The sequence below is a fragment of the Rhinopithecus bieti genome, unplaced genomic scaffold, assembly GCF_001698545.2.
Source record: "Rhinopithecus bieti isolate Rb0 unplaced genomic scaffold, ASM169854v2 scaffold_13130, whole genome shotgun sequence".
Lineage (NCBI taxonomy): Eukaryota > Metazoa > Chordata > Mammalia > Primates > Cercopithecidae > Rhinopithecus > Rhinopithecus bieti.
In genome coordinates, this window is record NW_016807302.1 from 189969 (window position 1) to 204526 (window position 14558).

At 51.6% G+C, this 14558-nt stretch overlaps 1 protein-coding gene across 3 annotated transcripts in view; it reads right to left on the bottom strand.

Annotated features, from left to right (window-relative positions):
* Positions 1 to 14558, bottom strand: part of ELF4 (E74 like ETS transcription factor 4) — a 49048-nt gene that overhangs the window by 12758 nt on the left and 21732 nt on the right. The window contains exons 1-2 of one of the 3 annotated variants that reach the window (XM_017881117.1): positions 11119 to 11612; positions 5968 to 6251 (exon numbers count right to left, since the gene is read on the bottom strand). The exons of 1 other annotated variant lie outside the window; for it this stretch is intronic. In XM_017881117.1, coding sequence (XP_017736606.1) covers positions 5968 to 6042 — 75 coding nt within the window. In that variant the 5' untranslated portion in view covers positions 6043 to 6251; positions 11119 to 11612. Of the gene's footprint in view, positions 1 to 5967; positions 6252 to 11118; positions 11613 to 14558 lie in introns of those variants that run through there. One more of the 3 variants, XM_017881116.1, reaches the window with a different exon arrangement.

Genomic DNA, 14558 nt, shown 5'->3' on the forward strand with positions numbered 1-14558 from the left:
TTTTGAGATGGAGTCTCACTCTGTTGCCCAGGCTGGAGTGCAATGGCGCAATCTCAGCTCACTGCAAACTCTGCCTTCTGGGTTCACACCATTCTCCTGCCTCAGTCTCCCGAGCAGCTGGGACTACAGGCGCCCACCACCACACCCGGCTAATTTTTTGTATTTTTAGTAGAGACGGGGTTGCACCGTGTTAGCCAGGATGGTCTCCATCTCCTGACCTCGTGATTCGCCCGCCTCGGCCTCCCAAAGTGCTGGGATTACAGGCATGAGCCACCGCGCCCGGCCGGGCAAGCATTTTTAACTGGTTGTAGTTATGGTTTAATCCGTGGCCAGGTTACGGCTCAGTCTACAAGGATTAGATTCATTATAAGGCCATTGGGAATAGACTAGTTGATGGCAAGGGCAAGGGGCTCAACCTATAGTCGGGGGACAGAGGGATTCAGCCTAGAGTCAGGGTTGGGGACCTAGTTCACAGCCAGAGTTAGGGGCTCAGACATCTTCGGGCTCTGTCTGTGGCAATGATAGTGGGAATGAAGACAGAACAGAGGCATTATAGAAGTAGAAATGTCAGGACTGTCACTGCCTGGATGGGGGAGAGGGGTTCAATTTCCAGCTTCATTCAATAGGGACATGGAGATACTGCTCATGCCAAGGGGCCCAAGAGGAGGAAGAGCAGGCTGTGGACCAAGATAAGGGCTACAATGTCTGGATGTGGTGAGCTTGAGGTACCTTTGGGACATCTGAAATAGAGATGCCTATCAGGGAGTCAAAAATAAGTGTCTAAAGAGTTCAAAAGGGAGCTGGTGGTCGCTCAATCCCTTGGAGTAGATAAGAAAATTGAGATGAGAATTCAACCCCTAGAGAACATAAGTGTTCTGAAATTAAGCAAAGCGAAATTAAAAAGCAGTATGACTGCATGTGTTTTTTTTAAAAAAACTCCATATAGAGGCTGCATGTGGTGGCTCATGCCTGCAATGCCAGCACTTTAGGAGGCTGAGGTGGGTGCATCACTTGAGCCTAGGAGTTCACACACGAGCTAGGGCAACATAGCAAGACCCTATCTCTATTTTAGAAAAAGAAAAAAAACCTCTATATAGAAGCAAATGTACCAGGATGTTAATCATAGTTTTCTTTTCTTTTCTTTTCTTTTCTTTTTTTTTTTTTTGAGACAAGAGTCTGACTCTGTCACCCAGGCTGGAGTGCAGTGGCACCATCTTGGCTCACTGCAACCTCCACTTCCCAGGTTCAAGCAATTCTACTGCCTCAGCTTCCCAAGTAGCTGGGATTACAGGCGCCTGCCACCATACCTGGCTAATTTTTGTATTTTAGTGGAGACAGGGTTTCACCATGTAGGCCAGACTGGTCTCAAACTCCTGACCCCAGGTGACCCATCCACCTTGGTCTCCCAAAATGCTGAGATTACAGACATAAGCCACCACACCTGGCCATGGTTTTATTTTCATTATGGAGTTTTGAATGATTTTTCCCCCTTTCTACTTTTTTTGTATTTTCCAAATTTTCTTTCATGGGAATGTTGATAATTCTTTTTGTTGCTGTTGTTTAGTCTCAAGATCTGTTCGTGGATGATAATTCTTTTTTTTTTTTTTTCATGCAAAAGAATGAGAATGGTCCTCTCTGTGTAGTGTTCCTGAGGGATCCAGAGAAATAAAAATGGATAAAAGACCTTTGCATTTGGCTATGGGCAGTCACCCTGGCTAGATCAGTGTCAGGGCAGTGCTGGGGTCCCAGGCCAAGTCTCAGTGGATCTCAGTGAGGACAGACGGAGGTAAGCAGTTGGGTATAGTGATTAAGGTCCTAGCGTCTAGAGCTGTACTGTGCATGATGATACCCACTAGCCACGGGCGGCTATTTAAATTTAGAGGTAAATAAAAACTTTGGAGAGCTTAAAAATTCATTTCTTCAACTGCACTACCCACATTTCAAGCGCTGTATAGCCACGTGTGACTAGTGGCCCCATAATGGACAGCACAAACAGAACATTTCCAGCATTCCAGAGAATTTCTCTTTTTTTTGAGATGGAGTTTTGGTCTTCTCACCCAGGCTGGAGTGCAATGGCACGATCTCAGCTCACTGCAACCTCCACCTCCCAGGCTCAAGCGATTCTCCTGTCTCAGCCTCCTGAGTAGCTGGGATTACAGGCATCCGCCACTAATTTTTGTATTTTTAGTAGAGACGGGGTTTCACCGTGTTGGCCAGGATGGTCTCAAACTCCTGACCTCGTGATCCGCCTGCGTCAGCCTCCCAAAGTGCTGGGATTACAGGTGTGAGCCACCGCGCCTGGCCTCATTCCAGAGAATTCTGTTGGATTGTGCTGATCTAGAGCCAGAGTGCCTGGGCTTGAGACCAAACTCTGCTGCTCACTAGCATTATGACCTTGGGCAAGTTACCAAACCTTTCTGTGTATCAGTTTCCCCATTTATAAAATGAGAGTGATCACATGATTGACCCCCTAGGATTGTTTAAACAGATCAATACACATAAAGCACTCACAGCAGGTTCTGGCGTAGACTAAGCTCTCATTAAGTGTTAGGTATCAGGGGCTTGTAGGAGACTGGTAATGTTTTCTTTCTTAATTTGGGTGGTGAGGGCCTGGGTGTTCATTTAATACATGTCTATATCTAAATATGATTTATGCACCTTTTTGTATTTATCATACATTTCAAAATAAAAGTAGTTTCCTAAGAGGCGTGAAAGGGGCTGGGTGTGGTAGCTCACACCTGTTGTTTTTCTTTTTCTTTTCCTTTTTTCTTTTCTTTTTTTTTTTTTGAGACAGAGTTTTGCCTCTTGTTGCCCAGGGTGGAGTGCAATGGCTCAATCTCAGCTCACCGCAACCTCCACTTACCGGGTTCAAGCGATTCTCCTGCCTCAGCCTCCTGCGTAACTGGGATTACAGGAATGCGCTACCACACCCGGCTAATTTTGTATTTTTAGGAGAGACAGGTTTTCTCCATGTTGGTCAGGCTGGTCTCGAGCTGCCAAACTCAGGTGATCCGCCTGCCTTGGCCTCCCGAAGTGCTGGGATTACAGGCGTGAGCCACTACGCCTAGCCGGCTCACACCTGTTGTAATCCCAGAACTTTGGGAGGCCTGAAGCAGAAGGATTGCTTGAGCTCAGGAGTTTGAGATCAACCTGGGCAACGTGGCGAGACCCCATCCCTACAAAAAATACAAAAATTAGGCCGGGCATGGTGGCTCACACCTGTAATCCCAGCACTTTGGGAGGCCAAGGCAGATGGATCACTTGAGGTCAGGAGTTTGAGACCAGCCTGACCAACATGGTGAAACCCTGTCTCTACTAAAAATACAAAATTAGCCAAGCATGGTGGTGTGCACTGGTAATCCCAGCTACTTGGGAGGCTGAGGCAGGAGAATCGCTTAAACCCAGGAGATGGAGATTGCAGTGAGCCGAGATCGTGCCATTGTACTCCAGCCTGAGCAATAAGAGCAAAACTCCCTCTCTGTCTCTCTCTCTCTGTGTATATATATATATATATACACACACACACACACACACACACATACACACAAAATTAGCCAGGTGCGGTGGCATGCGCCTGTTGTCCCAGCTACTTGGGAGGCTGAGGTGGGAGGATCACCTGAGCCTGGGGAGGTTGAGGCTGCAGTGAGCCACTGCACTTCATCCTGGGCGACAGAGTGAGACCCTGTCAAAAAAAAAAAAAAGGAAAAAGAAAACAGAAAGAAAGAAAAAAAAAGAGTGAAAGGGAGGTAAGAAAGTAAAAACAGAGTGTGGAGACTACCCTGGGGGGAAGAACAGAACTAAAAGGTATAAAAGGTGCTATTTTGAAGGTGGGGCAGAAGGGAGAGAAGTTTTCTTTTAGGGTTGGGGACATCTGAAGATGTTCAAAGTTGAGGAAAGAAATCTGAGCGGTCTAAAAGATACGGGAGGCCGGGCGTGGTGGCTCACGTCTGTGATCCCAGCACTTTGGAAGTCCGAGACAGGCGGATCACCTGTGGTCAGGAGTTTGAGACCAGTCTGCCCAACATGGTGAAACCCTGTATCTACTGAAAATACAAAAATTAGCTGGGCGTGGTGATGCGTGCCTGTAATCTCAGCTACTCCAGAGGCGGAGGCACAAGAATCGCTTGAACCCCGGAGGCAGAAGTGGCAGTGAGCCGAGATCGTGCTACTGTACTGGAACCTGGATGACAAGAGTGAAACTCCATCTCAAAAAATAAAAATAAAAAGTAAAAGATACGAGAGACAGGATGTGATGGATGGTTTGAGGTCTTGAAGGATGCAGGAGAGAACAGATTAAGTACAGAGTTTGGGAGTTACCCTTGCAAGGAAAAGTAACATTTCTTTCTCCTGGGCCAGTGGGAAGGAAACAAGAACAGATATTACAGATAAAAAGAGAGAAGGGAGGGAAATTGAGGGCATCCTGGGCTTTCAACTTCTCTGTGGACTGGAGGAGAGGCTGTCCACTGAGGGTGGAGGGATAGGTTGGAAGGTAAGAACTGCTTCTGTGAAAAACAGCCTCTATGAAGAAAAGCAACAACTGCTGAGTGAACTAGAAACAAACGAAAAATGACAAGTAGCATTGAGAACTCATGTATGGTAGATTTTTCTTCCTTTCTCCTTGTCTGATGCCCTCCACAAGGCTAGGCACACCACGTATGTTCAATAAAATAGAGCTGCTTTAGGTAAGGAGGTAGACAGAATGGCCAATGTGCTCAAAGGCCACAAGGGGGCAGGCTTTGGTAGGCCGCTAGAGATTGGATAGTTTTCCATCCTCACAAGATTTAGAATAGAGAGCATCTGAGTTAGACTGGAATGCCCTTTGGAGATAATCCAGCTGGATCGCCTCTTGGTGAAGATGGGGAAACAGCAGTCAGATAGGGTAGGGGTCCAGGCGCGGTAGCTCACGCCTGTAATCCTAGCAGTTTTGGATGCCAAGCTGGGCGGATCACTTGAGGCCAGGAGTTGGAGATCAGCCTGGCCAACATGGTGAAATCCCGTCTCTACTAAAAATACACAAAAATTAGCCAGGGGTGGTGGCAGGTGCCTATAATCCCAGCTACTCGGGAGGCTGAGGAGAATGGCTTGAACCTGGGAGGCAGAGGTTGCAGTGAGCCGAGAACATGCCACTGGACTCCAGCCTGGGCAACAGAGAAACTTCGTCTCAAAAAATAAATAAATTAATTAATTAAAGTAAATAAGGTAAGGGAAAGGACTTGCTCAGGTGACATTGTGACCAAACTGGGATCAAAACCCAGGGCTCCTGACTCCTAATCTTCCATTCCTTCTACTGTGCCTGGATGCCTCTTCTCTCTCCATTTTGTGGAAGGAGGAGAATGGAGGGTAATGATGAGTCTGCCAGGACACCATTCAATGAGTATATCTAAATGCACGGAAAACGTGCCAGTGCAGGGAAGGTATGGAGCAGTGAGGACCTGAGTGAGCGCCAGAATCCTGTCCTATTTTCCAACTTCCTCCCACCAAAAGACCTCATTTCCAGCTTGCCCTGGATCCTCAGGCTGGGGCCAAAAGATGACTCTGAAAATGTCAGGGCCTGGACACCAGTCCACAGTTCAGCTGGCAGCGCTCATTCTTGCTATGTGGCTGTTCCCACAGCTTTCTCACTGTGACACTTTGGGAGAAGAGAAGTGGCCGAAAAATGCATTTGATGGTCGGTGTACCCCTTATGCGTTTGGTCCATGTTGCTGACTAACCAACAGCCCAGCTGATGTACTTAGCAGCTGTTTGGCTGGCTCGATGATTGCATGTGGGCAGCCAGCTCCCTAAATGACTGCCCGGTGACTCTGGACCAGCCTCATGAGTGACTGGCTGGCACGCAGGCCCAGTGCCCTGAGCATAGTAGGTGCGGCTAGCTGTGCAGCCAGCTGGCTCCTTGGCTGTCTACCTGGCTGTCTGTGTCTATCTGATTGTCCACATGGGCTGACTGTGCTCTGTTCTCTGGGGCCATACCTGGTGGATATCATCATCCATCCCGTTGCTTGCGAACTCAAAGATCAGGTCACTGGGCTGTAGGGTAATAGCCATGCTGTCTTTTCAGAGAGCTGACAATGGGATTATCAGAGCCCTCCAGAACTGTAGGGCTTTCTTGATGAAGAGACACTACCCAGGTACTTTGGAGCCTACAGCCTACTCCCCAAACTGCGGTAAAATAGGGGGTGGAGAGAGCTGGAATAGGTGGTGGCCTAAGCCAGGCTCAAGGCTGCATTCTGGGCTGGACCAACCACAGGAGCGACCTAGAGAGAAGGGAGAGATGGGGACAGTGAGTAAGTCACCTTCCTTGAGCTCCGTTGCCAGAACTGCCTATGAACCAGAGGGACCCTGCCATGCTAAGGCAGACTGCCAATAGAGGAGTGGCGGAAAGGGGAGGATGAGGAGAGAAGAAAAGCGACAGAGAAGAAAGAGGTCAGGGAAAGAAAGAAGGAGAAAGAGGAAGTCAACTGAATGGCCTCCAGTGGGAAGTGGCTGAGTGTTGGTGCCCGTCTGGGTTACCAACATAGGCATCTCACTCTAGTCCCAAAGACACACAGCCTCCCTCCCTGCCTCCTCCCCTTCCCCTGGAGAAACTGACAGATGGAGGAACTTTGCACTCTCTCCACCCTGAAGACTAATCCCCAGGGCATGGCCACAGGGGGAGTCACGGCGCCCGGCCTGGCCTCATGGACAAGGCGGCAGCATGGAGAATCCCTGTAACTCCCTTGGCTTGGGGGAAGAATCGTGTGAGGGGCTGAGTGAGGGGCTGAGTGGGGGTCTGTGGGTATACAGAGTGCTCTTTTGACTCTGCCTGACTCCAGCTGAAGTCAGCCTAATTTTACCTTGGGAGTGGGGGTCAGTTAGCTTTGAGGGGCCACGTCTACGGAGGAAGAAGTGGGGGTGGTCACACCCATGCCTGCCTCACTGTGGGGGTTGTGTCGTGTGAGGACCAGCAGTGGCCTGACTCTGCTCTCAGGGATGGGACTCTCAGATGGAGCCAAACTTCCAGAGGGCCTGGAGACCGGGGGACAGGCGGGCCACACACCCTGTTTTTGTCGGCACTCCCCATCCTCACCACCACCGCTGCCACCCGCCAGAGAGTGTGGCCTCTGTGCTGTGTGTGGGTTTGTGTTCTTGGTTCAGCTTTGCTTTCAGTTTCAAGACTGAACTGTCACCCTGGGAACTGGCGAGGAGAGCCCCGGCTGGAGGAGGGGCAGGCGGAACCTTCCCCATCCTCTGGGGCTGGCTCGGGCCCCTTTTCCAGGAAATCTTCTGTGTCTGCCGCAGCCCAAACACACCTCCTCTTGCCCCACGTGCCCTCAGCGCTCACGGTGTCACATGGCGCCCGGGCCTGCATTTGTTTCCCCTGTCGCCACTCCTCAGGGCTGTCAGTGCCCAGGCGCCTCATGTGCGTGTTGTGGGTGGTCACACCCAGGCCTGCCTCCCACAGCCCCAGCCCTCCCACCTCCCTCCTCGCCAGCCAGCTCTGCTCCTCCACCCCATCACTGGAGCTTCTCCACTTCCAGGCGCCACGTCTTTCGTCCCCTGGGCTCGGTTCTGAGTGTGTGGATGTGCATGTGGGTGGGTCCACGAACAGCCTGGCCTCACCATGAGCGCCTGAAGAATTAGGGCCATGCACCATAGCGGGAGCCACACACTGCACTCCACCTCCTTGACACTCCCTTGGCAGTGCCGGGGTGGCCAAACCTTCTCCTGGCCCGGAAAGAAATGAGGAACTTCAGAGAGGGGCAAAGGGGAGGAAAGGGAGGGGGACCACGGTGACCTCCCTGATGACCGCTCTCCCCCACAGGAGACACCCAGGCCTCTCCTACTTCCTTTCCGTTAGCCCACAGGGCTGGCCGTGCCCTCGCCCCCCCCCCCACACCTTTCCACCCACCCCAACAAAAAGTCGGGAGAAGTCGCTCAACTCAACCTGTCAGGTCTGAATTACCCTTTGGACGAGTGAGAGGCTGCGTACTGGGAGGAGGCGCCTGGGAACCTGCAGTCCTTGCCCTGGGTTCACTCCTCCCACCACCACCCTACCCCCACCAAACCCTGCCTGCAACCCATTCTCCGCTGGTCTGTGAAGCCTCCCAAGGCCATTTATGCTTGGAAGGTCTGTCCCCCCACCTCCCGCCACTAACCTAAGCGCCCCAAGGCTTGCATTCCACAGCAGCTCCCGCCCTCCCACAGGCCTTCTGTCTGCCCCCAGGAAACATTCTCATACTAATCAAATTAAAGGTGATCACTTTCACCTAATCCCACTTTGTCTAAACATGAAACTCCTGTGTGTGTCCCTTCCCCCAAGGTCACCCGCTATAGCCCTTCCCTTTGGGCTTGCTCATCTCTTCTTTCCAGATCAGGATTTCATGTCTGCGAGTTCATTGCTGGTGCTGTCTGCCTGGGCTACTTTTATGCACCTTCCTTACCTCCTCCATAAGACAGAGGTTTCCTTGAGGGCAGGAACAACTGAGTTGTACATTGATGAAACCTTAGCACCTTGCATCATGTGTGGCATGTAACACACTCAATTTGTGTTTGTGGAATGAATGCATGAATGAATGAAGGGATGAACGGGTGAATGGGTGGATGGATGGATAGATTGGTGGTATGGGTCAGTCAGCAACTGTGAGGTGTGTTTTCTGGGCAACATTTATCTGTACACAGTGGATGCGGGTAGGTGTCACGTACTCTGCCTTACGTGAGAATGAGAAAAATGCACATACCTTCTGGGGTGACCTCTGTATGTTTTTGCATTGTCATTTACCTGGGTGCACTATTTGTGTTGGCTGTGGGTGTGCAAGTGCACTGTAGGTATATGCGTGTGCAGGGTGTGTGCATGTGTCCCAAGCGTGGAGACGTGTGCACGAGAGCCTCTGTGTGTCAAAGGGGTGCCCTGGTCTGGCCGGCAAAGCCGCAAGCTCAGTTGTCAGTTCCTCCTCCGGGCCAGCCTCAGCTGCCTTCGTGAGAATGACAAACCCGAGCTAATGCTGGCTGGAAGTGGCTGTGCTGAAGATGGGGGTGGGGTTCTCAGGAAGAGAATGCCAGTCCCAGCTATGTGGCCCATGGGTCACGGGGGTGAGATCCCCAAAGTCCATGTGCTAGGGAGCTGGTGGGGGAGGGAGGCAGCCAGGGCCCTGCACTGCATTGAATGGGATCCTTGGTCACCAATGCAGAGAGGTTTGAAATCAAAGAGAGATGATTCCCAGGGCATTCTTTTCTGTGTCCACATGTTGAAGTAGCAAAATCCAGGACTTGGTGGATGCAGGCTTTGAGGGCTCGAGTTTGTGAGGTATTGTGAGGCTGTACCCGGCACCCAAGGCTCATCCTCGTGATCATCTGCCCCGAGCCTGAAGCTAAGGTCTTGAAGGGGTGGAGGGGGAGGAAGTAGCTGTCCTACTCTTTTGACCAAGGCTGAGAAACCATCCTGCCCTAACCTTCCAGTCCAGAAAGTTTCCCCCTCCCCCTTGAGATGTTTGAGGATTTGAAAGTGAGAGGTGGAGAGAGGCTCATTTGCATGTTCACTCACTCTCCCCAGCAGAGGAGTGAACCCCCCTTCAGTCCTTCAAAATAACCTCCTTCTCCCAGGAACCTGAAACCAAAGATGCCACCACCATAGGAGGTGCGCCCTGTGGGCCAGGGAGGCCCCTACCAGGGGCTCCCCTCCAGTGGGCCCTTTGGCTGGGAAGCGCTTCAGTAGCCTAGAGCCCTGGATGCTGCCTCCCCAGTGAGTGGAGGATTCAGGGGGCACACACGGACACTTGGCTCGGGGAATTGAGGTGCCTGGGAACCCTTAGTAACTGGTGGCGAATTCCCCTACCTTGCCCCATCCTTGCACAGCTCACAGCTTGCTCCAGTCACAGTCCACTGGCAGGGTGGTAAGAGCTCCACTCCCTTCACCCCCTTTGAGGCCCTACAGGGTCTCTGGCTCCCAGCGCCTGTCTTACTTGGGCCAAAAGCAAAGCCTGTGCGAGAGTATGTGCCCCTGGGTGCTCTCTGAGTGTATGGACTGCAGGAGGGAGTGTGCAGGCGAAGGCGCCGACCTCCCGGCCCGCAAATACACACCTCTGTGGCTCTGACTGCATTTCAAAACCGAAGCAAAATAGAAGTGGTTTGGGCTGCTCCTGTGTCACAACCCGGCCCCCTTCAGACGCACAGACCCTTCTTGGGGCTGTCACTGAAACATACCAGGCAGTGTCCAGCAACCACTCATCTGGGCCTCCCCTACAGGAAATAGCCCTAATGTGAAAGCCACGTCCACAGTCTCCGTGGAGTGAGTTTAAATCTACACCCGCTCAGCTGAGCCAATGGCTCTCACAGAATTGCCGGTAACACCCGTGGCATTTTCACACATGCCAGGAAACATGGAGGCCAGATGGTCAGCTGGGCCACAAAGCACAATTCTCCTTCTCCAGTTCCTTGTCCCCTCGGAGCCAGCTCTAACTCCTGAAATACCTCATCCTCCATGAAACCTTTCTGGAATTCTCTGGAAAGGAAGTGACAATTTCCTTCATGCCATTTCCCACTCCCTCAACACCCCTCCCCCACAACCACAAGCAAAATGGAAACTACCCCAGGAACAGCTGTACCCTCGACTGAAAAACAGCCCGTCCTCCGGCGAATAGTCATCAAGCAGGGAACTGCCTGCTGCACCATGTGACCAGTGGCGTGAATTTAAGAGACAGAAGGCCAGAGTCAGGACTATATTCAGTCTGTAGTCCTGAGCAAAGCAGAATTCACCCATCCACAGGACTCGAACCCACAACCTCAGTCCAGTTACGACTGGACTCCAATGAGCAAGCTAACCCTCCTCCTTAAGCAAGTACCCAGTGAAGGGGCCCTAGTCACCGCTATTTTGTCAGCTCTTTCTCCTATTCCTTTCTTTCTACCACCCACTCCATTTGAGATGAAACCAGGAAGAGGGAGGGAAAAAAAAAGCTTTTGCAAGCTCTGTTGGTTGGGGTTTCTCTGCGCTTATTTACAAGAAACCCAGTTTCCTTCCTTGCTCCTCTGTCACCACCTGATTCCAGCATAGGGCTTGTCCCAGCTCTGACGGCGAGGTGGGCCCAGGACTCTTCCCCAGTTACAGGCCCCGCTCTCACACCCTTCTCAGCTCTCCTCTTCCCCTACCTTCTTTCCAGGCCTTGATCTGTCCCAGAGGAGGAGTGATTACATGGCAGGTCCCAGGCAAAGAGATGCTTTCTCCTCTTTCTCCAGGGGACCCACAGCCCACCCACAGTGTAGACTGCCTAGGGTCGGGGAGGAGGAGGAGGGAAGCGTTCTGGCTGCATCCTAGCAAGATGTGTGACCATGGAAAAGTCGACCATCTTTCTGGGCTGTGGTTTCTGTCATCCTTCGAGCGGGTGAGGGTTGTGAGTAATCCAGGCTTAGCAGGCGCTCACCAGGGAGTCTCAGGTGAATAAAGACAGCAGTGGAAAAGCACTTGGAAAATTAAAAAGCGTTCATCCAGATGATGAGTTTCAGGTGACCTCCCAGAGAGCAACAGGGGCTGTGGGCCCCATTAAGCTCCAGACAGTGGACCCCACTGGCTCCAGAATACACAGCGTGGGGCTGGAGGGTTCCAGTTGTTGGGTGGGAAGGGGCTGACTCCTCCCCTGGGCTGGGGGCCCGGCAGGGAGGGAGGAGCAGGCTGCTGCGGCTGATGCAGCGCTATGGGTCTCCTGTCCTCACCCCGCCCCAGCTCTTTGGGTTGTGGTTATGTGGCAAGAAAGAGCACTACACTACAGAAGCCCCATAGGGGAGGAAGAGGAGGGGGAGGGTTAGTGACAAAGACAACCTATTTCCCCAGCTGCCCTGAGAAGGCCAAAAGAGCACCCCCTGGAAGTGCCTGCGGCCACCACATCTCTAGTGCTTCAGGGACGAGGCACAGGACAGTGGCACTAAGCCAATGACGGGAGAACCCACTGCAGGAAAAGGGAGAAACCCAAGTGTGGGGCAGCCACTAAACCCCAGTATAATAGTCTGCCAGCTCCAGCCTAGGAGAGCCCCCAGAAGCCCCTGCAGACCCTAAGATCATCGGCTTTCCAGCTAGAAGTCCCAGCTCTGCCTTGGGGTTGAGGCAGGTCACTTTCCTCTTTTGTAAAACAGGAATCTCCTACTTAGCTCAAAGGGTTGTTGCAAAAGGCCAATGAGCTAATGTACGCAAAAGCTCTCTGCTATGCCCCAAACGTGTTTTTCTTTTTTTCTTTTTTGAGACGAAGTCTCACTCACTCTGTTGCCAGGGCTGGAGTGCAGTGGTGCGATCTCGGCTCACTGCAACCTCCGCCTCCAAGGTGTGCCTCAGCCTCCTGAGTATCTGGGATTATAGGTGCGTACCACCACGACCAGCTAATTTTTTTTGTTGTTGTTGTTGTTCCACAGTCTCCCTCTGTCGCCCAGGCTGGAGTGCAGTGGCGGGATCTCAGCTCACTGCAAGCTCCGCCTCCTGGGTTTATGCCATTCTCCTGCCTCAGCCTCCCAAGTAGCTGGGACTGCAGGTGCCCGCCACCTCGCCCGGCTAGTTTTTTGTATTTTTTTAGTAGAGACGGGGTTTCACTGTGTTAGCCAGGATGGTCTCGATCTCCTGACCTCGTGATCCGCCCGTCTCGGCCTCCCAAAGTGCTGGGATTACAGGCTTGAGCCACTGGGCCCGGCCAATTTTAAATTTTAACAGAGTTGGGGTTTCACCATGGTGGCCAGGCTGGTCTCGAAATCCTGACCTCAAGTGATCCACCCACCTCGCCCTCCCGAAGTGCTGGGATTACAGGCGTGAGCCACCATGCCTGGCCAGCGTGTTTTCCAATTCCTTGGTCTGATTTGTTACTTTGGGGCTGTGGTAAAGCATATCTTTACCTAGACAGAGAGGAAGAAAGGGAAATGGAGGTGGCGGGATGAAATGAAGGCTGAGGGGACAAAAGCAACAACTATAAAATGTATGGTAGACAGAGGAAACCAATTTGACTAGAGGGAGAGAGGAACATTGCTTGGGAAGCTGGATAAGTGGATCCATGGAACTGTGGAATGTGAACTTAATATGGAAAGTGACTGTAAGTTACTGTAGATTCTTGAGCAAGGGAGGGGTATAACAAGCAGCCTTTTAGGAAGGGCAGTTTGGTCTAGGTATAAGAGTAGGTCTGAGGCAGGAGAATCACTTGAATTCAGGAGGCGGAGGTTGCAGTGAGCTGAGATTGCGCCACTGCACTCCAGCCTGGGCAACAGAGTGAACACTCCATCTGAAAAATAAATAAATAAATAAATAAATAAATAAATAAATAAATAAATAAATAAAATAAGAGTGAGTCTGCGAGTGGAGGAGATGGAAGGAGACCAGGTAGGGCAGCTGGAAGTCAGGAGGTGAATCCCAGAGCCACCCCAAAGGAAAGAACTTGATAGACTGTGGGGAGATACAGTAGCTGTAGAGACCCCAAGATGTGCAGCATGTTCTCGCTGTAAGAATGTTAAAAGATATTGCCAGATGTGGTGGCTCATGCCTGTAACCCCAGTACTTTGGGAGGCCAAGGAGGGTGGATTACCTGAGGTCAAGAGTTTGAGACCAGCCTGGCCAACATGGCAAAACCCCATCTCTAGTATAAATACAAAAATTAGCCAGGGCGTGGTGGCGGGCACCTGTAATCCCAGCTACTCGGGAGACTGAGGCAAAAGAATCACTTGAACCTGGGAGGGGGAGGTTGCAGTAAGCTGAGATTGCGCCACCGCACTCCAGCCTGGGTGACAGAGCGAGACTCCATCTCAAGAAAACACTGACTAGAGACTAATCAAATTCATTAGTGGTTTTTTTAGAAGCTGGGATAATCTATGACTTGGTACCAACAGGATATTAAGTTAGATAACTTTTATTGAAGGGACAGTGTTCTTTGTCAAGGTCCCTGCCAGGCCAGTGCGTGTCCTAGAAACTAATGCGAAGCCTCCCTGCTCAGATCTGGAACTTTCCTGGACAGCAGGGGCCATGGTGTGGTTGCTGCCTGCTTGGCACCGGCTGCCCCTCCCAAATGCGCCCTTCTGCCACTGGCCAATCTCCAGGCCAGCAAAAGCAAAGGACAGTACTTCAGGCACAAGAGCAGTACTCCAGCATCCCTTTCACAGAAGGGAGGGGTGCCCAAAAGGATGAGGTGGGAAGACAGCCTGCCAGGGCCTGGCCAGACAGGGAGGGCAGCCTCAGCTCCGGAAGTCATCGAGAGCTCCTGGGGTTCCTCCTTCTCTCTCACTTGCACTGTTAAAACCTCTCCTTAAGTCAGAAGGCCGGACACGGTGGCACACACCTGTAATCCCAGCACTTTGGGAGGCTGAGGCAGGTGGATTGCTTGAGCTCAGGAGTTCGAGACCAGCTTGGGCAACATGGCAAAACCCTGTCTCTACTAAAAAAAAAAATACAAAAATTAGCCAGGCGTGGTGGCACACGCCTGTAGTCCCAGCTACTCAGAAGGCTGAGGTGGGAGGATTGCTTGAGCCTGGGAGGTGGGTGCCGCAGTGAGCTGAGATCGCGCCACTGCACTTCAGCCTGGGCAACAAGAGTGAGACCTCGTCTCAAAAAAAAAAAAAAAAAAAAAAAA